This window comes from Salvelinus alpinus, chromosome 8 (genome assembly GCF_045679555.1).
Source record: "Salvelinus alpinus chromosome 8, SLU_Salpinus.1, whole genome shotgun sequence".
Classification (NCBI taxonomy): Eukaryota; Metazoa; Chordata; class Actinopteri; order Salmoniformes; family Salmonidae; genus Salvelinus; species Salvelinus alpinus.
Window position 1 is genome coordinate 34,428,872 of NC_092093.1, and position 25,669 is coordinate 34,454,540.

Here is a 25,669-nt window from a genome sequence, read left to right on the forward strand (position 1 = left end):
TCCATGAGAACCATGAGAAGAATTTCCTGTGTTTAATGACTTGGATGATCTGTAGAGAATACCCAAATAGGCCTAATTGAGTGGGCGAATCAAAGTACACTTTTTTTCCTTGAACCACAGGCCTCTGGGACAATTAAGTTATATCATTTTTTTGTGAACAATTGTTTTTATTGCATCACAAAGGCAATACAATCGATAATAATTTTAAGAGATTATCTAAAGATTAATACAATACACCAATTTATAGAAAAGATGACCAAAGACTACCTATCTCCAATCCATGTCTTTGTTTCTGGAGCTGAAAATACTCAGGTTTGTTGGGAGAATGAAATGATGGGGGACATATGAGAGTGAATCAGGCGTCCACCAGCAGACTGTGTGACAGCTGTTTCTAGTGACAGCTGCTCTGTTTGCAGTCCCCAGTCAGTCAATCAGTCAGTCAGTCAGGGACTAGTACTGCATGTCTTATGTATAACTGCTTCCATCACTCAATTTAGCTCCAGAGAAATATGTCTCGAGTTGCCTTTATTAGCCATTGGAACAGCTGGGTAATCCTTTAGTCGTTAACAGTTCTATAAAGTGACTCCATTCATGAATGTCAATCAAGCTGCCAGCATATTCATTCTTTTCCCCATTGACCCACTGCCTCAAGTAGAGAGGTTCATGGACACAGCAATTATCAATATGTCAACATTTATCTCTAAGGACTGTTAGTTGAACTACTGAACTCATACAACCCTTACACCTCTACTACACTGCATTAATACAAGTTGTCATTTAAAAGTTACATCCATTGGTGAGTTTTGCAGAGGCACTTAAAAATTCTTAAGCAGACTCAGATGAGACCACACCATTATGAAGGATAATGTGAAGGTAATGCATCTGATGAAACCAAAATGGGATCTTTATTATCCCACAACAGACAGATTAATGGGAAGTCCTTTTCCCAGAAGCCAGTGTGCGTGTCAGTGGAGGCTCCTCGAGGGAGGAAGGGGAGGACCATCCTCCTCAGTGAATTTCAGAAAAATTAAATAGTGAAACATTAAACAAGTCATCATTTTTAAAACGATAATAAATACATTTATGTTACCAAATAAGTGATTAAAACACACTGTAGCCTACAGTAGCCTCAACAGCACTCTGTAGGGTAGCACCATGGTGTAGCCGGAGGACCGCTAGTTTCCGTCCTCCTCCTCTGGGTACATTCAATACAAAACCTAGGAGGCTCATGGTTCTCACCCCCTTCCATAAGCCCTATTTGCATGGGCCTAGTATTTTATATAGAACGTCAGTTATGTAATTATTACACCAGCATGTCCGTTTTTCCAGTGGATGATTCGGATGGGATTAGCTTTACCAAACTGCCCGTTATATTTTTTTCCCTCATTCACAATTGACCGTTATTACGGAAGCCTGGAGGCTCTTCTAGGCATGAAGATATTTCAAATGTCTAGGGATAGCTTTAAATTGGCCTAATGGCCTTCAGTTCGGAGAAAGTCTAAATAATAGTAACGACTACCCCACGGTTTCCCTGTTCCATCTATTGCTGTTCACTGGACCCTATGATCACTTGGCTACATAGCTGATGCCTGCTGGACTGTTCATTAATCACGGTACTCCATTTTGTAAATTTTTTTGTTTACCTGTCGGCCCCAGCCTCGAACTCAGGCCCTACGTGTAGTTAACCGACCCTCTCTGCCCATTCATCGCCATTTTACCTGTTGTTGTTGTCTTAGCTGATTAGCTGTTGTTGTCTTACCCGTTGTTGTCTTAGCTAGCTCTCCCAATCAACACCTGTGATTGCTTTATGCCTCGCTTTATGTCTCTCTCAAATGTCAATATGCCTTGTATACTGTTGTTTAGGATAGTTAGCATTGTTTTAGTTTACTGCGGAGACCCTAGTCCCACTCAACATGCCTCAGATACCTCCTTTGTCCCACCTCCCATACATGTGGTGACCTCACTCAGCATAACTAGCGCATCCAGAGATTCAACCTCTCTTATCATCACTCAGTGCCTGGGTTTACCTCCACTGTACCCGCACCCCACCATACCCCTGTCTGGACATTATGCCCTGAATCTATTCTACCACATCCAGAAATCTGCTCCTTTTATTCTCTGTCCCCAACGCACTAGACGACCAGTTTTGATAGCCTTTAGCCGTACCCTCATCCTACTCCTTCTCTGTTCCTCGGGTGATGTGGAGGTTAACCCAGGCCCTGCGTGTCCCCAGGCACTCTCATTTGTTGACTTCTGTAACCGAAAAGCCTTGGTTTCATGCATGTTAACATCAGAAGCCTCCTCCCTAAGTTTGTTTTACTCACTGCTTTAGCACACTCCGCCAACCCTGATGTCCTTGCCATGTCTGAATCCTGGTTTAGGAAGGCCACCAAAAATTCTGAGATTTCCATACCCAACTACAACATTTTCCGTCAAGATAGAACTGCCAAAGGGGGAGGAGTTGCAATCTACTGCAGAGATAGCCTGCAAAGTTCTGTCATACTTTCCAGGTCTATGCCCAAACAGTTCGAGCTTCTAATTTTAAAAATGAATCTCTCCAGAAATTAGTCCGCCGCCTGTTATAGACCCCCCTCAGCTCCCAGCTGTGCCATGGACACCATATGTGAATTGATTGCCCCCCATCTATCTTCAGAGTTCATTCTGTTAGGTGACCTAAACTGGGATATGCTTAACACCCCGGCAGTCCTACAATCTAAGCTAGATGCCCTCAATCTCACACAAATTATCAAGGAACCCACCAGGTACAACACTAAATCCGTAAACATGGGCACCCTCATAGATATTATCCTGACCAACTTGCCCTCCAAATACACCTCTGATGTTTTCAATCAGGATCTCAGCGATCACTGCCTCATTGCCTGCATCCGCTATGGGTCCACGGTCAAACGACCACCCCTCATCACTGTCAAACGCTCCCTAAAAAACTTCTGCGAGCAGGCCTTTCTAATCTGGCCCGAGTATCCTGGAAGGATATTGACCTCATCCCGTCAGTCGAGGATGCCTGGTCGTTCTTTAAAAGTAATTTCCTCACCATCTTAAATAAGCATGCCTCTTTCAAAATATTTAGAACTAAGAACAGATATAGCCCTTGGTTCACTCCAGACCTGACTGCCCTCGACCAGCACAAAAAAACATCCTATGGCGGACTGCACTAGCATCGAATAGTCCCCGCGATATGCAACTTTTCAGGGAAGTCAGGAACCAATACACGCAGTTAGTCAGGAAAGCAAAGACTAGCTTTTTCAAACAGAAATTTGTATCCTGTAGCTCTAACTCCAAAAGGTTTTGGGACACACTCTTATGGAGAATAAGAGCACCTCCTCCCAGCTGCCCACTGCACTGAGGCTAGGTAACACTGTCACCACCGATAAATCCACGATGATCGAGAATTTCAATAAGCATTTCTCTATGGCTGGCCATGCCTTCCTCCTGGCTACTCCAACCCCGGCCAACAGCTCCGCACCCCCCGCAGCTACTTGCCGAAGCCTCCCAAGCTTCTCCTTCACCCAAATCCGGATAGCAGATGTCCTGAAAGAGCTGCAAAACCTGGTCCCGTACAAATCAGCAGGGCTAGACAATCGGGACGCTCTTTCTAAAATTATCCGCCGCCATTGTTGCAACCCCTATTACCAGTCTGTTCAACCTCCCTTTCGTATTGTCCGAGATCCCTAAAGATTGGAAAGCTGCTACGGTCATGCCCCTCTTCAAAGGGGGTGACACTCTAGACCCAAACTGTTATAGACCTATATCCATCCTGCCCTGCCTTTCTAAAGTCTTCGAAAGCCAAGTTAATAAACAGATCACTGACCATTTTGAATCCCACCGTACCTTCTCCGCTGTGCAATCCGGTTTCCGAGCTGGTCACGAGTGCACCTCAGCCACGCTCAAGGTACTAAACGATATCATAACCGCCATCGATAAAAGACAGTACTGTGCAGCCGTCTTCATCGACCTGGCCAATGCTTTCGACTCTGTCAATCACCGTATTCTTATCGGCAGACTCAACAGCCTTGGCTTCTCAAATTACTGCCTCGCCTGGTTCACCAACTACTTCTCAGAGTTCAGTGTGTCAAATCGGAGGGCCTGTTGTCCGGACCTCTGGCAATCTCTATGGGGTTCAATTCCCGGCCGACTCTTTTCTCTGTATATATCAATGATGTCGCTCTTGCTGCGGGTGATTCACTGATCCACCTCTACGCAGACGACACCATTCTGTATACATCTGGCCCTTCTTTGGACACTGTGTTAACAAACCTCCAAACGAGCTTCAATGCCATACAACACTCCTTCCGTGGCATCCAACTGCTCTTAAACGTTAGTAAAAACAAATGCATGCTTTTCAACCGTTCACTGCCTGCACCCGCCCGCCCGAATAGCATCACTACTTTGGACGGTTCTGACTTAGAATATGTGGACAACTACAAATACCTAGGTGTCTGGCTAGACTGTAAACTCTCCTTCCAGACTCATATTAAACATCTCCAATCCAAAATTAAATCTAGAATAGTCAGTAAAACTGACTATTCTACCAATCCTCGACTTCGGTGATGTCATTTACAAAATAGCTTCCAATACTCTACTCAGCAAACTGGATGCAGTCTATCACAGTGCCATCCGTTTTGTCACCAAAGCCCCTTATACCACCCACCACTGCGACCTGTATGCTCTAGTAGGCTGGCCCTCGCTACATATTCATGGCTAGACCCACTGGCTCCAGGTCATCTATAAGTTTATGCTAGGTAAAGCTCTGCCTTATCTCAGCTCTACCAAGTCACGATAACACCACCAACCCGTAGCACGCGCTCCAGCAGGTATATCTCACTGGTCATCCCCAAAGCCAACACCTCCTTTGGCCGCCTTTCCTTCCAGTTCTCTGCTGCCAATGACTGGAACGAATTGCAAATAAAAATCGCTAAAGCTGGAGACTTATATTTCCCTCACTAACTTTAAACATCAGCTATCTGAGCAGCTAACCGATCGCTGCAGCTGTACATAGCCATCTGTAAATAGCCCACCCAATCTAACTACCTCATCCCCATATTGTTTTTATTTACTGTTCTGGTCTTTTGCACATCAGTATTTCTACTTGCACATCATCATCTGCTCATCTATCACTCCAGTGTTAATTTGCTCAATTGTAATTACTCCGCTACTATGGCCTATTTATTGCCTTACCTCATCACGCCATTTGCACACACTGTATATAGACTTTCTTTTTTCTATTGTGTTATTGACTGTAAGCTTGTTTATTCCATCTGTCTGTTGTTGTTTTTGTCGCACTGCTTTACTTTATCTTGGCCAGGTCGCAGTTGTAAATGAGAACTTGCTCTCAACTAGCCTACCTGGTTAAATAAAGGTGAAAAAAAAAAAAAAATAATAATAATAATAATAATAATAATACATATCAATAAGAACCATTAACTGTAACCTATGCAGACATTTAATGACGTGACGTACACTAAATTACCAAAAGTATGTGGACAGGGAAGGGCCTTCCCCAAACAGTTGCCACAAAGTTGGAAGCACAGAATCTTCTAGAATGTCATTGTATGCTGTAGCGTTAAGATTTCCCTTCACTGGAACTCACACTGCCCTATCCCATCTGGACAAGAGGAGTACCTGTAAGAATGCTGTTAATTGACTATAGCTAAGCTTTCAACATCATAGTAACCTCCAAGCTCATCATTAAGCTTGGGGCCCTGGGTCTGAACCCCGTCCTGTGTAACTGGGTGCTGGTCTTCCTGACCGGCCGCTCCCAGATGTTGAAGGTAGGAAACAACACCTCCACTTTGCTGATCCTCAACACAGGGGCCCACAAGGGTGCATGCTCAGCCCCCTCCTGTACTCACTGTTCACCCATGACTGCGTGGCCACGCATGCCTCCAACTAAATCAAATCAAATGTTATTTGACACATCCACCGAAATCAACAGGTGTAGACCTTACCATGAAATGCTTACTTACAAGCCCTTAACCAACAATACAGTTCAAGAAATAGAGTTAAGAAAATATTTACTAAATAAACAAAAGTAAAAAATAAAAAGTACAAAATAAAATAACAATACCGAGGCTATATACAGGGGGTATCGGTACCGAGTCAAGGTAATTTGTACATGTAGGTAGGGGTAAAGTGACATGAATAAATAATAAACAGCCAGTAGCAGCAGTGTCAATGTAAATAGTCCGGGTGACCATTTGATACATTTTTATGCAGTCTTATGGCTTCGGGGTAGAAGCTGGTAAGGAGCCTTTTGGACCTAGACTAGGTACTCCGGTACCACTTGCCGTGCGGCAGCAGAGAGAACAGTCTATGACTTGGGTGACTGGAGTCTGTGACAATTTTGTGGGCCTTCCAATGACACCACCTAGTATATACAGTGAGCACCACAATTCATTGGACAGTGACATTTCTTTTGTTATTTTGGTTCTGTACTCTAGCACTTTGAGTTTGAAAGGATACCCCCATTTTCGGGCAACAAAAAACATTGGACAGTTTAACATAATGTAGAATAAAGTAATCATTGTTAATATTTGGTCGCATATCCTTTGCATGCAATGACTGATGGAAGTCTGCGATGCGTCAACATCACCAGACGCTGGGTATCTTCCCTGGTGATGCTCTGCCAGGCCTGTACTGCAGCCATCTTCAGTTCCTGCTTGTTTCGGGGACTTATTGCCTTCAGTCTCCTCTTCAGCATGTAAAATGCATGTTCAATTGGATTCAGATCCGGTGATTGACTCGGCCTGTTAAGGATTTTCCACTTTTTGGCCATCAAAACCCCCTTCGTTGCTCTAGCAGTATGTTAAAAACTTCTTGAGGATAGGGTGCAGAGTTTTCACTTAGGGAAAAATAGCGTGCACAATTTCAACTTCGTGCTACTCATCCCCAGAATATAAGATATGCATATTATTAGTAGATTTGGATAGGAAACACTCTGAAGTTTCTAAAACTGTTTGAATCATATCTGTAAGTATAACAGAACTTATATAGCAGTCAAAACCCTGAGGACTAACTTTTTTATTTTTAAGTTCCTGTATGTTCAATGGTTTGTTATGGGCAAACCAGAATTCTAATCAGTATACACGTAGTTCCTACTGCTTCCACTGGATGTCGCCATTGTATGGAAAAAGGTTAAGGTTTTTCCTTAGTTAACAGAGAAAGATATTGACCCGGAAGTGGAGTGACGTCGTTTGTTTATGTTTGAGAGTTGAGCAAGACTTGAAAAGTACCGTGAGTTTGTTGATATCCTGTATTGAAAACAGATTGACCAGTCTTCAATTTGATCGATTATTAACGTTTACAAATAACTTAAGTTGTATTACAAAAGTACTTTGAAATGTTTTGGCAAAGTTTAGAGGTAATTTTTTAGATATTTTGTCGTGATTTTGCGCAAATTGAACGCTGTTTTTCCTGGTACAACGGCGCCAAATAAATGGACAATTTTGATATATATGGACGGAATTAATCGAACTAAAGGACCATTTGTGATGTTGATGGGACATATTGGAGTGCCAACAAAAGAATCTCGTCAAAGGTAATGCATGTTTTATATTTTATTTCTGCGTTTTGAGTAGCGCCGGCATGGTTGAAATTGTCAAAAAAGAGAGTGTAGCTTCTGTACTATCATCAGATAATAGCATCTTATGCTTTCGCCGAAAAGCCTTTTTGAAATCTGACATGTTGGCTGGATTCACAACGAGTGTAGCTTTAATTTGGTATCTTATATGTGTAATTTAATAAAGTTTGATTTTATATATATTTTTTTGAATCTGGCGCTCTACATTTTAACAGGCTGTTGGGACGCTAGCGTCCCGCTATCCCAGAGAGGTTAATTAATTAAGGTCATTGTCTTGTTGCATGATGAAGTGCTGTCCAATGAGTTTGGAGGCATTTGGTTTTATCTGAGCAGATAAAATATTTCTGTAGACTTCAGAATTCATTGTTCTACTTCTGTTTGCAGTCACATCATCGATGAAGACAAGTGAGCCTGTTCCACTGGCAGCCATACAGGCCCAAGCCATAACACCCCCTCCACCATGTTTCATGGATGAGGTGGTATGCTTTGGATCATGGGCATGTCTTTTTTTTCTCCACACTTTCCTCTTTCCATCACTCTGGTACATGTTAATCTTTGTCTCATCTGTCCACAAAACTTTTTTCCACAACTCTTGGGGCTCTTTTAGGTGCTTTTTAGCAAACTGTAATCTCGCCTTTCTGTTCTTCAGGCTTATCGGTGGTTTGCATCTTGTAGTGTACCCTCTGGAGTCCTCCTGGTGTAGTCTTCTACGTACGGTAGACTTTTGACACATCTACACCTTCATCCAGGAGAGTGTTTTTGATCTGTTGAGAGGGAGGTTTTCTTCAAGTATTTGGTCTTCCTCAGTCTACCGGGTCTTTTGACATAATTGAGTTCACCGGTTGTTTTTTTTCTTGTTAATGATGAACCAAACTGTTGACTTGGGCATGCCCAGGGTTTTTGCAATGTTCCTGATTGATTGATTTTCATTTCTGAGCCTTATGACGGCCAGCTTCATTTGCATCGACACTGCTGTCTTCCTCATGTTGTCACACCCCAACAACAACCTCCAAAGGCAATAGCAAAGTCTAGAATCAATACTATTCATCAACAGCTCTCCTGCATTCACCAACGACACAAATGAATACACCTGCTTAACGACACACATCTGTGAAGCCAATTCAACAAATACTTGTAGTAACTTAAAATGGGGGGACCATGCACAAAAGGTGCTGTCATTTCTAAACGGTTCATCCGATATGTTTGAAAGTACCCTCAAATTAAAGCTGACAGTCTGCACTTCACTCTCATTGTCATTGTATCCTTTCAAACTCAAAGTGCTAGAGTACAGAACCAAAATAACAAAAGATGGTCACTGTCCAATGAATTATGGTGCTCACTGTAGGTCCTGGATGGCAGGAAGCTTGGCTGTAGCTCGTATGCTGAGCAGTTGGCATACCAGGTGGTGATAGAACCAGCCAGGATGCTCACGATGGTGCAGCTGTAGAACTTTTTGAAGATGCCCACCCAATCAAAGGATCAGAGAATGAATCTAGTACTGAAAGCTAAAGCTAGCTAGCACTGCAGTGCAAATGTGGTGAGTAATTGACTCAGAGTGAGAAGACAATAGTTGAACAGTTTAACAAATTAATTTCTTCAAAAATGAAGGAGAGACCTATATTTTGTTGTATTTTTTTCACTTTCACTCACTTAGCTAGCGAATGTAGCTAGCTAGTTTAGCCTTCTCAAACACCTGGCTCAAAGAGCGAGGGATGCTATGCTAGCTAGCTGGCTATCCAACGCTGGAACTCTTCCAAGTCAAGGTAAGCTTTTGGTTTTTATTAATTTATTGCCACTGGGGCTTGCCGGTGTAACTGTTAAACTGCTAGCTGCTGACTGTACACTGTGCTGCATGATTGTAGCGGGTTTACTAATATGGTGATAATGATGTAGGCTATGTGTAGCGGTTATGATATGGTTTGACTTGGAAAGGTTTTTTCGCCTGGTCACAGGAAACTGATGTGTCTGAAGTCCACAAGCGAAGGGAAAAGGTGAGAGGATCAAAGGGCGTACATGTGAGAAGGAATACAATGATTAAAGGGATCATGCTGTTTGTAGCTGCTATGAAAGTGAACTGTGTTTGCGAGTGATCAGGGGTGTATTCATTCCGCTGATTCTGTAGAAAAAAAAAATCTTAAACGGAAGCAAACGGAACAAAATGGGTATAAACACACCTGAATTTATCCAATAGAAACTATTGTTTCCAACTGTTTGACTAATGATTACACCCTAGATCAGCTAGATGCAGGCAAGACTGTGCAAGACGGTACTGAATGTGTCAATGTCTGTCACCTTGATTACTCAAATTTCTCGCAACCTGTGCACTTACGTTGTAAAATTTCATTTAAAGGGTACGTTGTAACAACCTCATGATGGGAATAGGGAACATTTGAGTATCATGTAGTAGTGTGTGTGTGTATCAGTGGTTAGCTGCAGGTTCTGTACTGAAACTGTACCTCGTCTCTGAAAGTGTGCACGTGTTCCCTACAGCCTGGAAGACCTTGGATGAACTCAATCACCTGTAACACATTGGACATCATGCTTAGTATAGTTATCCAAATGAACAGCACAGTCACTGCACAGCAAGCAACAATGTAGCGACAATGCAAATCATCCATTACCTCCTCCACTGTCCATGAAGCCACTTTGCTTGAAGTGATGCCAGCCACAGTGGGAAGTAGCTTGCTGTGCTGGTCCCAGCAGAAAGGAGAGCTGCTAGGGGATGGCGAGGTGCATGGCATGAACACTGACTGGTGAAGGGCTTGCTGTAGTGTCTGCTCTACTTTAGGGAAGGGAAGGAAATAAACAAAAATCCTCAAATTAATTCACTTACATTTGGAAAAGCAAGGAATTTGTTGCTGTGATTACCTGAAGATGAACAGCTTGATACTAAAGGGATCTGATGGAAGTCTTTGGAAAGGTTAGAAGAAACAGAATGCAGATGCTTGCTGCTCACTCCTAACCATATTGGGAATCTGTGGGAATCAGCCTAATTAGATAGTGAGTTAATGCTGACTGTTTCTTTATCCAGGCATAAACCCAGCTTTGAGCATCTTCCAACGTTTATCTCCTAAAATTGACAATTCAAGTGAAGCGGAAAATTGTGATGTTTTGAGAGTAATTCTAAGGTTTTGATGGAACACAAAGATAAATATTGCCTGAGGAGGAACAAATCTAGAGAAATTCACATTAAGATCACTTCATTGGCTAATTGCACACAAGGTCCAACCGAAATTTGACTTCTGCTTTTAACCCAACCCTTCCGAAAGACACACATTAATACACATTTAAAAAAACACATTTTTATGTAGGAACTAATCTACTGTAGCAAGAGAGGGAAGCAATTACAGTCTGGACCAATTAGAGAGGTAGCAAGGGACACAGTCACAGACTCATGGATCATAATTCTTTAGGACAAATTTAATGAGGTGACAGTTGTGACATAGCAACTTCATGTAACTTTACTTTGGTTGATGGAGAAACTAACAACAAAACAGTTGTTCGCTTATGAACAAACACCCCGAGGACATCAATATTCACGTTTCAGGGAAATGAGGGAGTATTTTCTGGAAGAGTCACTCGCCATTCTACTGAGTAAATACCTGAGAGGCACTGGGTGTTACTCCTGCATATGCATATTAGAGAATGATCACTGCTCATTAAATCTAGAATATATACACAAATAAATATATATACACACACACATACATACATACATACATACATACATATATACAGTTGAAGTCGAAAGTTTACATACACTTAGGTTGGAGTCATTAAAACTTATTATTCAACCACTCCAAATGTATTGTTAACAAACTATAGTTTTGGCAAGTCGGTTAGGACATCTACTTTGTGCATGACACAAGTCATTTTCCCAACAATTGTTTATAGACAGATTATTTCACTTATAATTCACTGTATCGCAATTCCAGTGGGTCAGAAGTTTACATACACTAAGTTGACTGTGCCTTTAAACAGTTTGGAAAATTCCAGAAAATGATGTCATGGCTTTAGAAGCTTCTGATAGGCTAATTGACATCTGAGTCAATTGGATGTGTACCTGTGGATGTATTTCAAGGCCTACCTTCATGGCCTCATGGGAAAATCAAAAGAAATCAGCCAAGACCTCAGAAAAAAAATTGTAGACCTCCACAAGTCTGGTTCATCCTTGGGAGCAATTTCCAAATGCCTGAAGGTACCACGTTCATCTGTACAAACAATAGTATGCAAGTATAAACACCATGGGACCACGCAGCCGTCATACCGCTCAGGAAGGAGACGCATTCTGTCTCCTAGAGATGAACGTACTTTGGTGCAAAAAGTGAAAATCAATCCCAGAACAACAGCAAAGGACCTTGTGAAGATACACAGGTACAAAAGTATCTATATCCACAGTAAAACGAGTCCTATATCGACATAACCTGAAAGGCCGCTCAGCAAGGAAGAAGCCACTGCTCCAAAACCGCCATAAAAAAGCCAGACTACGGTTTGCAACTGCAAAGATCGTACTTTCCTCTGGTCTGATGAAACAAAAATAGAACCGTTTGGCCATAATGACCATCGTTATGTTTGGAGGAAAAAGGGGTAGGCTTGCAAGCCGAATAACACCTTCCCAACTGTGAAGCACGGGGGTGGTGGCATCACGTTGTGGGGGTGCTTTGCTCCAGGAGGGACTGGTGCACTTCACAAAATAGATGGCGTCATGAGAGAGGAAAATTATGTGGATATATTGAAGCAACATCTTAAGACATCAGTCAGCAAGTTAAAGCTTGGTCGCAAATGGGTCTTCCAAATGGACAATGACTCCAAGCATACTTCCAAAGTTGTGGCAAAATGGCTTAAGGACAACAAAGTCAAGGTATTGAAGTGGCCATCACAAAGCCCTGACCTCAATCCTCTAGAAAATGTGTGGGCAGAACTGAAAAAGTGTGTGCGAGCAAGGAGGTCTACAAACCTGACTCAGTTACACCAGCTCTGTCAGGAGGAATAGGCCAAAATTCACCCAACTTATTGTGGGAAGGTTGTGGAAGGCTGCAATAAAATGCAAATTAATTACTTAAAAATCATACAATGTGATTTTCTGGATTTTTGTTTTAGATTCCGTCTCTCACAGTTGAAGTGTACCTATGATAAAAATTACAGACCTCTACATGCTTTGTACGTAGGAAAACCTGCAAAATTGGCAGTGTATCAAATACTTGTTCTCCCCACTGTATATATATATATACACATACACTACACTACTATAGCATCCCGGAGTCGCCTCTTCACTGTTGATGTTGAGACTGATGTTTTGCAGGTACCATTTAATGAAGCTGCCAGTTGAGGACTTGTGAGGCGTCTGTTTGTGTAGGCACAAAACTACCTTCATACTTCATTTGTTTTGTGGCACTTGTGGCGGTCGTAGAGCAAAATGGAGAATGTCGTGTTCCTTGAGAGTCTCCCCTTTCCATAGAGTGGTCATAATAGTTTGTATGTCAAACGTTTGGACGCTACAGACATTTACGTGAGAAGACTGATTTTCGGGATGTCTCATGATTGGACAAACACCGCTCTAGCTCTGCCACCTTTCATACGCAGATGGGGAAGTGCGGCACTGGCGGATGCAGTGGATTGTTATGTAATTTAGATTGACGCATCGACTCTAGGGGGTTAAACCCACATTCTAATCGTAAACCCCTTTAAATCGGATCCAAAATCCCTCATGACCATATTATAATTCTACTGCGTCGATGAAGCAACTGCCTACTTCATTTCATCTATTTCATCTTCACTCCAGTGCATTTTTGCAAAGCTCCAGAACGTGATCAGACTCACTCACCATCACATTTAACATTAACAATACTGTGATCCATGTTAATATGAATGCATTTTTAAAAATTCTCTAAACCCTCACGTAAGGGCCTAAAACCAAAATTGTCCATTAAGTTTGACTACAATAAAATCTATTTTATAAGTTGTTGATTTGTACATGTTTATCTGCTCCATGCGACACCACTGAATATGCTAGGCATCAGAATGAAAAGAACAACTGAAGACATTAACAGAATAAGGAGCATTTGTTGCTGTATAGGATGCATAGGTCTCGGAATAATTACATGAAAGGGACCCATATAAAGTGACACAGAGAGAGATGGAGCTTTGAAAACTCCTTACAGAAGGTGATCAAAGCCAAAGTGCCTTTACTGTCCAAGGCAGATATACAGACTAATTAACCCAGCATCATCCTAAACGGAGCTAGAGACCGAGTCATTCCATGTCACCCAGAAACATCTATTTCCTTACGTAATTAAGTATATCTTCCATGGCTGTACATGAAGTACATGCTGTTTAAGGTTACTACACACGGTGGCAGACCCCGCAACTGTCAGAAAGGTCAGTGCCGTTTGATGTCTGTTTCAGGAAAACATCTTCTGTCTGTCTCTGTATTCAAAGAATATTTCCCTCCAGTTTGCTGCTTGCTGCTGGTTCACTCTCATTACTGGCTGTTACCTTCTATCCCTTCAGAGGTGTGAGAACTCACAAAGGACCAGAGCAGAGCCTTGGATGTTCTGACACTGGAACATCACACAAAGAACCCTGGATCCACAGTACTGTACTGTAGAAGGAGTGAGTCATCCCTATTGTCTTTAGGTTAGGGTTAAACTACACTGCAAAGACAGTTTTGGTACTCAGTGCTGTTCGGTTTCATTGGGAGAGGATGAGAATATTGGAATTCTCAACAAATGAACTATAACCAAAAGAAGCTAGGCTCAAATGACGACAAACAAGAAATTCAAATAATTTCAGCGTGTGCCAAAGACATGAACATCCACATAATAACACTGTGTGAAACATTTGTTTTGAGAGCGTGCGCCTAGCTCTGGCAAGACGCAGAGTGAGGGGAGGAGACATCCCAAGAGGTGAACACATTCAGCATAGTAAAAGGGAGAGATGGATCTACATTACTGATTCATACTGTGAAGGAAGGCACTGGGTAATGAGTGGGAGGCCATAGATCAGACTGTACCAGGGAGAGACACCGTGCAGTGACGCTCTTAAAATATTTGAACGATAGGAAGAAAAGAATGTTGTTCAGAGACAGTACAGTACCTTTGGTTTCCATTATGCATGACACCTCACTCTCCATCTCCTCCTCGACCTTCCTCTGTTTGCATGGCCGCCCAACCCTGGGAGAGAGAAGGGAGTCAATAGAGACACACAGATAGGGCAGTACTGCAGGGACTGAGCTCACACAATTTGGAACAAACGTTTCATGACATATTGAGTCACTACTTCATTGATTATCACTGTGCATTCCAAGATGTTCCAATACTAGCCGTCACTACTCCTGGGATGAAAATGTCATTGCTTGTAATCACTTTTTAATCCTAAGAACTGTTCCGTCATACTCAACCAACACGCTGCTCTGGTTGAGTCTTGATAAATCCTAAATAACAGGGTGATGACTTGAGTTTCTCTCTAAATTAAACTTAGCTAAGGCATTCTGTCGCCTCTCTTCTCCATGTGTGCAGAAATAGTTAGGTGCATTGGACTGAAAGAAGGTCCCAACTCCTGAATAAAATAAAGATAAAACTTAGCCCCAGTCCCTGGACAACCAATTAATCTACGCAAATAAGGTTTAACATTTAAAGAACCTATACAAATCAAGCTGCCCACATATTCCATCAGTTATCGGAAATACCAACACATCTCTGAGGACATGCATGTGGAGTAGAAATGTCTAGTAAAATGGGATTGAGTGCATATTAGAAATACCTGCTCGTAATGACATTTAATAGTTTGATAAACATTTTTTAAAGAGAAACAGCATTATGTCATATATGACTAATTGAAATCTGATGAAAACAGTGCATGATGGTTTTGGTAGTGTATGCCTAAGGAGGGACTTCTACTAGTACACCTTATATAAACACAATGAACGGAAGGTAATTGTAGGGCAGGTATTAACCTCGTCTCCAGCCTCGAGAGAGAGCCGGCTGGTGAACAAGATTAGGCAGGCATGAGTCAGATGACAGTTTGACAAAGCTCAGGGAAGCTGCTGTGGAGAGGCTTGGTAATTACAGCAATCTTCAATTATACTACTCTGACTGTGGCTCTCTCTGTGTGGTAATAAATGTGGTCCAGAAAATAAAAATTTTCAAAATATCACCTTAATTGCGTGTCGGTCACTTGAAGGAGAATGTGTACAAGGTTACTAAAAGGGCACACCCCACGCCATATTCGGACAATGGCCATCAGCATTCACAAAACATAAGAAATTCATAATCTAGTCATAACCGGTCTGGTGAAAAGCACATCAGGTTAGGGTTGTCGCTGTGACCGTATTACCGCCACACCGGGTCCGGGAATGCGGCGGACACAATATGCATAAATATAAAAAAATTACCCGTTCTGAGAAGACTTAAAGGACAACCAGTCCAACCCGAGTGATGGAAGCAGCAGAAAAGCCAATTGTTTTGCTACTTTATTAAACCAGGAGAAAGGGAAAAAGGGAGAAAGGGAGGGAGAGAGAGAGCGAGAGAGAGAGAGGGACAGTTGTTGGCTAATAGGGAGCGGAGGCCGTGCAGTGTGTGTGAATGTGTGAGTAAGATACAGGAGGCTCAGAGTACCAGAGCAGCAACGGAGGGAGAGACGGCAACCACTTATCTCGCGCTAGACTAACTTCTAGTTACAGTTGAAGTCGGAAGTTTACATACACTTAGGTTGGAGTCATTAAAACTCGTTTTTCAACCGCTCCACAAATTTCTTGTTAACAAACTATAGTTTTGGAAAGTCAGTTAGGACTTCTACTTTGTGCACGACAAGTAATTTTTCCAACAATTGTTTAGTTTACAGACAGATTATTTAACTTCTAATTCACTGTATCACAATTCCAGTGGGTCAGAAGTTTACATACACTAAGTTGACTGTGCCTTTAAACAGCTTGGAAAATCAAAAGAAATCAGCCAAGACCTCAGGAAAAAAATTGGAGACCTCCACAAGTCTGGTTCATCCTTGGGAGCATTTTCCAAACGCCTGAAGGCACCACGTTCATCTGTACAAACAATAGTACGCAAGTATAAACACCATGGGACCACACAGACGTCATGTCGCTCAGGAAGGAGACGCATTCTGTCTCCAAGAGATGAACGTACTTTGGTGCAAAAGTGCAAATCAATCCCAGAACAACAGCAAAGGACCTCGTGAAGATGCTGGAGGAAACAGGTACAAAAGTATCTATATCCACAGTAAAACGAGTCCCATATTGACGTAACCTGAAAGGCCGCTCAGCAAGGAAGAAGCCACTGCTCCAAAACCGACGGACTACGGTTTGCAACTGCACATGGGGACAAAGATTGTACTTTTTGGAGAAATGTCCTCTGGTCTGATGAAACAAAAATTTTACTATTTGGCCTTTTTATGTTTGGAGGAAAAAGGTGGAAGCTTGCAAGCCGAAGAACACCATCTCAACTGTGAAGCACGGGGGTGGCAGCATCATGTTGTGGGGGGGCTTTGCTGCAGGAGGGACTGGTGCACTTCACAAAATAGATGGCATCATGAGAGAGGAAAATTATGTGGATATATTGAAGCAACATCTCAAGACATCAGTCAGGAAGTTAAAGCTTGGTCGCAAATGGGTCTTCCAAATGGACAATGACCCCAAGCATACTTCCAAAGTTGTGGCAAAATGGCTCAAGGACAACAAAGTCAAGGTATTGGAGTGGCCATCACAAAGCCCTGACCTCAATCCTCTAGAAAATTTGCGGGCAGAACTGAAAAAACATGTGCGAGCAAGGAGGCCTACAAAACTGACTCAGTTACACCAGCTCTGTCAGGAGGAATTGGCCAAAATTCACCCAATTTATTGCGGCAAGGTTATGGAAGGCTTACCCTAATCATTTGACCCAAGTTAAACACTTTAAAGGCAATGCTACAAACTACTAATTGAGTATATGTAAACTTCTGACCCACTGGGAATGTGATGAAAGAAATAAAAGCTGAAATAAATCATTCTCTCTACTATTATTCTGACATTTCACATTCTTAAAATAAAGTGGTAATCCTAATTGACCTAAAACAGGGATTTTTTACTAGGATTAAATGTCAGGAATTGTGAAAAACTGAGTTTAAATGTATTTGGCTAAGGTGTATGTAAACTTCCGACTTCAATTGTATATATCGTCTCATCCGATTGCATAGTACCTGTCTTGACTATGTCAAACTGAGAGAAGCTAGCTAATTAGGCTAATTGAGGCTAGCCATAACGTTACTGCGCTTCTTACCATCCTACAGTTAGCTGCACATAACCACAACTCCACTCAGATTATAGCCTAAATAGCAGCCTACCTGTTGGCTTTTGGTTGTTGTAGCTTTTCTTTCTCATTTCACTTTTAATTCTGTCATTTTAATTCCATCTTTCATTGATTAGATATCCCCAGACTTGCTTGCCACATAAGCAGAGCAGCATTGCAATTGTCTCTCTCGCTCTCCTCTGCGGGAAGTGCAAGGATCAGAGCGCACGTCTTTATTTAGCGACTTTTTCCAAATCCTCAATATAGAGTCGCATCATGCAGCCCATATTTTTGGATTTCTAAGACATTCCCAGGTTTATAGGCCTATCACAACGAAATAAATAATGTCTCTTATCGTGATGGCATAGGCTATACGAAATGTTTTGTTTTTAATTTATTTTAAATGTAGATGTTCCAAAGGCGAGCATCAGCAGCTTGTATGAGTGGAAGCCCAGAGATGCTAAATGTGTTTATGTTAATTTACAAGTCAATAACCGTGAGACCGCCAGTCATTTGCATGACAATTACCGGCGGACAAAATGTAGTGACTGCCACAGCCCTACATCAGGTCCTCACAATCCTATCAGTCTAACACTGGACCAGCCGGCAGTAACGACACAGTCACACACCACTCAACCATCCGATTGAATGCGGGTTCTGTCAGCCATTCCGGATAGTGCAGGGCTTTTCACGTGTACTGTGAAGGGCCACTCACCTCCTTTTTGGCTCTGTGCCGGCGGGTTTCTTGATTGACCGCTCCGTGGCACTCGCCACCCCGATGCCAGCCTTCTCGCCCCTGCCAGGCTTGTCCAGGTGATTTGGGTTGGCGCTTAAGTGCTTGCTAAGAAATTAGCAGAGAGAGAAATGTTTCTTAAGTACAATAATAAGAGAGCCATGTTTGGAACGGTTAAGGATGTGAGTCACTTCAGACAGAAATAGATGAGGGCTGTTCGCACTTTTTTGGGGTGTTAAAATGCTCGAAGGAATTTGGAAATGAAGTTGAACTGCAAAATTTGAAGCTACGCATTGATAGTCTCAGCCAAACTCTACATTCTAATACGCCTACACTGGAATTATGTATTTTTCCCCCCTACAATATCGGTCTCAGACTGTCTTGAGAATAAATTGTAGTTAAAGCAGTGTTTTGGTTACTGATTGGTCCTTACTCTGCAGTGAGAGCTGGAGGTGGGTTGATATCTGGGTTGGGTTCTGCCCGTCGGGGCCGCCCCAGTCCTCCTGACCCTGGCATCTCACCACTCAGACGGTCTGGCAGCACTGAGTCCTTGTTGATGTTGATGTCAGAGTATGGGCATCCCACCGCACTGCAAATCAGAGCATATACATTATTACAAATGACTGATTTAAGGAAAAAAAGACTTGGTGTAATAACCTCATAATAGGCCTTAATTACAACTTAATAAGGTGTTAATCACAAGACAAGATATTAATTCACACATCAGTGATCTCGGGGACAGAATCAAAAGCTAATATAAGCAAAGGAGCAGAGATATGTATATATATTTTTTAAGGCAGCTCGCTCACACTGAATGTGTGTCACAAACGCTCTTTCCTGTCTAATCGGGCAAAAATTGATGTTAGCATAAAACAGTTTACACAGTTCCTAGTACTACTCAATAGTCACTACAACCAACCTAAAGAGTTCTGAGTTTCTGGGGTTGAAGTGATTCATTCCAGGGTGATGAATCTCAATTTGGAAACATTGAACGTGCTCTAACTCAAGCTACAGACAGTAGCAGTCTGCAGACTGAGACTACTTCATTCACAACGCCGTGTCATCGTCCACCTGTGTAATGTGCTATTTCTCATTACCTTAGGGGGAAACATACTTTACCTCAACTAAAAAGGAAATGGGTTGGGTCTATATAAACAACATATTTGCATTGAAATGGTTGAGTAAGCCTCACTGTCACACCGCGACCACTCTGACTGACGAGAGGAGAGAGAAAGAGAGATTGCGTTTCTCCCTTTCTCTGACTCTCCGCTAATCCCTCTCTCCTTTTTCCTAGCCGCTGTCACACATTTTTTTTGCATAATGAGGGCTCTTTCACATGATTTCTGTCCGTAGCTATCTGTCGCTCTACCGGTTTAATATTCCAGGTTTGCCAACAAACACTGATAAAGCACCTCTCATTCCATAGATACATTTTAATACACTACATTCTGTACTCAGACTCCAAGTTAATCAGCTTACATTACAGATACTGAACCAACGGACTGTGTCCCTATTAAAAATTGTCTCTACCGCAGTGTGCACGACCTCCGGTCACTCCATAATAAAGCACTGCAACGTCGGGAGAAAGAAAGAGAGTCATTATTCCTTTTCTGCAAATATGTTTCTGCTCACATTAGTAGATCTACAGCTAGAGGGATACATGCTGTAAGAAAGCCCGGTGAGGCAGAGGTGGGAGTATGGAGAGTGGAGACGCGGTTTCTCAGGAGAAAAGGGAAAGAATTGTGATGAATACTGATGGGAGAGAGTGACACTCATGTGCTTGCAGCGCTGTGCTTCTAGCTCCACGCAGCCAATTATACAGCCTATATACAGCCTCACCCCAGGGGCATTCAGGTACGTGTGGATCATCTACAATACCTACCTATATTGTTGACCTCCAGACCTACCACAGCTGCTGTAGGCTAACATTCACTTTCAGTAGGAATACATTGGGTGTCTCTTGCATTATGAGTTTCTATGCTACAGTAATACAGTAATAAACGTAACTGGTAACTGGTGGATCAATGAGCCTGAAGCCCAGTTTGACCGGCAACAAGTGACCATTCACCGGCATGTAGCGATATGAAGCCTGTTGGGGTTATAAGTGGTCATTTCTATTGGATGGTAGTTTTGATGGCCTGGCCAGCCAGACAGAGTGATTGCTGTGAGTGTGGGTACCTGTGGTGGCCAGAATAGCGGGCTCCTTTGATGTGGCCCACACCTTTACACCCTGGGGTGGGACATCCGCCCTGCTCAGATGACTCAAACAGCTCCTGTGGACCTGGAGATGAGGAGAGGAGAGGGGGGTGAGATATTACATCCAGATCTACCTAGTGATACCCTATTCACTACATGACCTCAGGCGAACCATCCTAAAATAATGTTCACAGAATCTAGCCGATTAATGTAATGCGAATGTGCAGTGTCCATATTAGGACAGCCTCAGTCACAAGGAGTTGGTGTCAACCTCCCAAGGAGCTGGTACTATTGACAGTCAGTACAGGTAGAGAGAAAGCAGATATGTCCCTGGATGTGTCCATATGACACGAGTGAGCTGCCATGTGGAGCAGTAGCTCTCTCTCTGAGAACCCAGCTCTCTACTCTGAAACATGACGGCAGCATCAGCTGCACTCTAATCACAACTCCTCAATCCATGTTTCCATGGACACCACTACACAGGGAGAAATTAGTAGTAAGTGGAAAGGGAGGCAGAGGGAAGTTCATTGTTCAGCTCCCAGCATCCTCAGGGTAAAATGCAGGATATTGACCACAGAGAGAGCCAGGACTCATGATAATAATTAGCTTTTTTTCCCACCAACAAGGCTTCTTCCCACCACTCCTTCAATATAATGACGGCAGATCAGATTAAATCGACGCAGAGACGGAACCATCTTTTCAGGGAAAAGCATATTAAGCTATTTGCGATTGAACGGGATAAGAAATAGCAGCGTCCATTGAGGCCTGGCTCTAAGTGTGTCTGCTAGGAACCGTAGGCCTGGAACTGAAGCAGGGAGCTGGACATGAATAGATTAGGATGAGTCATAAAGCCACTCACTGATTGGGGGCTGGAGGGGGTGGCCTGTCTTAGCACACCAGCCCGCAGGGTGGATGTCTGGACTGTCTGTGTCCACCCAGTAGTCATACTCATCTGTCCAGCCATCAAAATGGATCTAGAGGAACACACACCAAGGACAAACAGTTACAGTAGAGTCCGACCACATACGGTAAATATAGAAATGTGGGGAAAAGAGATTTAATCAAAACCATGGTCGAATGATAAAGACATATCTTGGAGATTAGAAGCTGAACTACTGATTGCGTCAATCTAGCTGACAAGCACCGTCTCGGACTGAAGCCCTTGGCACTGCCCTTCCAGCTGGAGGAGGCTAGCCCGGCTATCTGTGGGAGGCCGACACACAGCATAGTTGGTAACTATCGCTCATCCTCTGTTCTTATCCACACTCCTGACAATGATAGTGTGCTTCACAGTATGGGGCAAACAAGAGGAGACAGGAGCACACCAGGGTGTCGTGGGAAGGCAGACCCTCCTAGTACACCGCCAGCTTCCCTGCCTTGCTAAAAACTATTGTTATTAGTTCAGTTGAAGAAAACATGAAATATGAAGCATGCGCTGGCACAAAGGGACTGAAGATGGAGAAACAGCATGAGAATGTATGTGATGCTTGAAGGACAATGAGAGCATGAAATGCATGTAGTGTTGGTTCGTGTATGAGTGGTGAGAGTGATGGTGGTGGGGGAATGGATGGAGCTTCAGAAAACAGTCTTGGAATGAGTGAGAGAAGAGTTCAGAGATAGGAGGTCAAGATCAACATCGAAAGCCTTGTATATAAAGTGACAAGTGACAGTAGAGAAACCAAAGCTAAGCTGAAGGAGTACGAGTTTAGAAACCCGGAGGGACTGTATAGACTGGAGCTATGCTATCTAGGGCTATTTTTGCTCCATGAGATGACTGAACAGTATAGGCATAAGTAGGGCAGAGGGGGAAGCACTGACATACACCCCAGGCAGACAGCTGTCCATCGACTCCCAACACTGACCTACTGTTCACTTCAGAGTTCAAAGAGCATTGAGCTCATAGCTCTCCTGAAAATGGTCTCAAGGAGAGAGTCAAGGAGATGTTAATTGGATGTACTGGAAACTGGAATAAGGGGCAATGGTGAGGTCTTGAATCATTTGTATATGTATTCCCAGTAAATCAGCACATTTCTCCCACAGGACACCTTCATACAGAGTTCATCTCCCAATTTTCTACGTAGAGCTGGAGTGTCATTCTTTTTTGTTCTTTGAAATGTTTCGGAGAAATCTGTAGTGAACCAGAACTCAGAGATTATACCCATAATAATTCTGTAATCTAGGATTATACTAGTTCAGATCTAGGGTCTAATAGTTACACACTTCACAGTGCAGATGAGTGACGTATTGGCTAATCCTCCTGTCGTGTACAGCTGGACTAAACCCCCCCCCCCCACACACACACACACACACACACACACACACACACACACACACACACACACACACACACACACACACACACACACACACACACACACACACACACACACACACACACACACACACACACACACACACACACACACACCGAGTCAAACTCATCCCTACATCTGAGCTAAAAACTAGTGATGGGAGAGGAAGGGAGACCTCCTAGTTATTGACATAGACAGAAGTGTTGCTCCAGCTGAGTCACAGTATCATGTTGAATGACTCCAGTCTGGAGTGCAGATGGATACTGGTAGACACAGTGGTTAGACAAAGACAGATAAGAGAGTTGAAGAGATGTCCTCACCTGGACCCTGTGGTCGTCAGTGTCTACCACGGTGGCCACTCTGACAAGCATGGGGTTCCTCTTGTCCACCGTCTCCAACTTCATGAGTGGCTGGAAACTGTGGGGGGGTTTCTGTAGAGGGAGAGTATGGGGGGGGGGGGGGTGTTAGGGCTCAGACACACCAATAGCGCTTGCGGGCCGAGTTTTTAGCACCTCTGAACATAATTTGCGAACCGAGTGCGCTCTGATTTTACATGTAGAATCGCGCACTCTGATTTTACATGTAGAATCGCGTGAATAACTCCGGTAGTCCGACCTCTACAGCGGGTGGTCCTTAAAACAGAGCCTGCTGACGATCGGCAGACGAACGCTAGATCCACATTCGGTGCGATGTGTGCGCATCTTTAGGCAGCATATCATATGTCACACTCTGCGGCAGACGGCCAGCTAGGCTACTCCAGTAAACTGTGTTGGAATGTAGATGTAGGGCTGCCACATCGTCTTGCTTGCAGAGGATAGAGAGATAAACAGCCGTACCCCTTTAAAAGCTCTGGCAGGAGCCGGTGACGATTGGGTCTCCTCCAGATACTTTCCCCACGAGAAATTCTTGACATTGGGGTAACCTACAGGAAAGAGTAATGAAAAGGATTGAACCAGATTGAGCACGACTACATATGATGTATTATGTAGTACATGTGTGGGCGGGTAAAGTCCCTTGTGCTTTCTGTCATTCTAAACCATCGGTCTTCTCCACAGTGGAATAAAATAATTTACAGATCAGATTAAAACAAACAAAAAAATTCTGTCATTTAGCAGACACTCTTATCCAGAGTGACTTACAGTAGTGAGTGCATACATTTTCATACTTTAATTCATACTGGTCCTCTGTGGAAATTGAACCCACAACCCTGGCGTTGCAAGTGCCATGCTCTACCAACTGAGCTACATGGGCAGTGATCTGTTTGGAAACTTTCCATGTGTTAATCTTTACTTTCAGAACTGTATGCTCAATCATCATTACACATTTGTGGTATCCTGGCATCTACAGGATAAATAGTGAGTTAGTATCTCACCTGGAGGCTTGGTGAGAATCCTGTCGTTGTCTTGACACCAGCCCACTGGATGGATGTATGGACTGGTTGCATCACACCTACGGAGGAGCAGGAGAAGGACAGTGGTAACAAAATGCCATCTGCTCAGCAGATTTCCCATTTCTTTGTATATATATTCCTCTTCTTCCCTATAAACTGTTATGACATGAACTTCCCCACAAACTGTTACGGGGGATTGAATAGGGATAATGTTTAGGAGTAAGCACGAGGATATGAGAATAGATCAGCTGACATTGTGACAGACTCTGAGCCACTGTGGCCTCAGCCACCTTATTTCTGAGTGATTAACCCGTTCAGCTAACCATGATGGCATGTTATGCAACAATCACTTTGACGTATCGGGACAGTCAGGGCGAGAAAGGATACTTCCCTCACAACTTCCCACTGTTCCCTCTCTCCACGTCCACCATCAGTAGGATAACATATCACTGAATGATGGGCGGCACACCATTGATGAGTAGATTGTAGGTAGTAATACTCCTATGATGCAGTCATTGCATCAGTGTTGCAGGGTAAATTGCAAGGGGCTTGAGTATCTGGTCAGTATATCGCAACCCTCCTTACTTGGCCAAAAAGGTTATAAGCTGTTACTGAAATATCTAAAACGGTTTACTATTTCACCATGGACTCAACATACTGTATCGAAACCAATCCCTTTTTGTGTTGTGCCAGTGTGACACAACGGTGTAGTAATCTACATTTGAGGATTGCCATTGTTTCTACCTCAGTGGTCAGTGTTGTTACAGCAAGCTTGTCTAAGGGACAACATAGATTCCTGGTGTCCTACTCTCTGGCCAGGCCAGGGTGAAGCAGAGCCCAGTGGAGTGGTTAACCTGCTCTTTGGCCCAGAGGTGTGATGCTGTAGGGCCTGGGACTGGCTGACGTGAGCTGTAGCGACAACACACGAGAGAGAGCGTCATCTCCCTGGGGGAATCTGCTCGTCCCTTAACCGCTCCAGGCTCTACTCTCTCTCTCTAACTCCTCTCCTCCTTGACATTTATTTGACGATCATCCCTAATTCAGCCAATACAAGCTCTTGTATCGTGCAGACTGGGACTTCCTCCTGGCAGTCCAAATCCCAAGCTGGGAGGGCTTAGAGCGGGCACGAAACGACAGTAACGACACACGCAATTCTCAGTCAGA

At 43.2% G+C, this 25,669-nt stretch overlaps 1 protein-coding gene across 2 annotated transcripts in view; it reads right to left on the reverse strand.

The window, feature by feature from the left end:
* Positions 1-25,669, reverse strand: part of LOC139583020 (lethal(3)malignant brain tumor-like protein 3) — a 59,560-nt gene that overhangs the window by 22,894 nt on the left and 10,997 nt on the right. For both annotated transcript variants that reach the window (XM_071413662.1, XM_071413663.1), the window contains exons 12-21: positions 24,488-24,564; positions 23,952-24,037; positions 23,436-23,546; positions 21,663-21,777; positions 20,786-20,888; positions 19,041-19,196; positions 18,590-18,715; positions 14,693-14,769; positions 10,219-10,376; positions 10,054-10,116 (exon numbers count right to left, since the gene is read on the reverse strand). In XM_071413662.1, the coding sequence (XP_071269763.1) occupies positions 10,054-10,116; positions 10,219-10,376; positions 14,693-14,769; positions 18,590-18,715; positions 19,041-19,196; positions 20,786-20,888; positions 21,663-21,777; positions 23,436-23,546; positions 23,952-24,037; positions 24,488-24,564 (1,072 nt within the window). The remainder of the gene's footprint in view (positions 1-10,053; positions 10,117-10,218; positions 10,377-14,692; positions 14,770-18,589; positions 18,716-19,040; positions 19,197-20,785; positions 20,889-21,662; positions 21,778-23,435; positions 23,547-23,951; positions 24,038-24,487; positions 24,565-25,669) is intronic.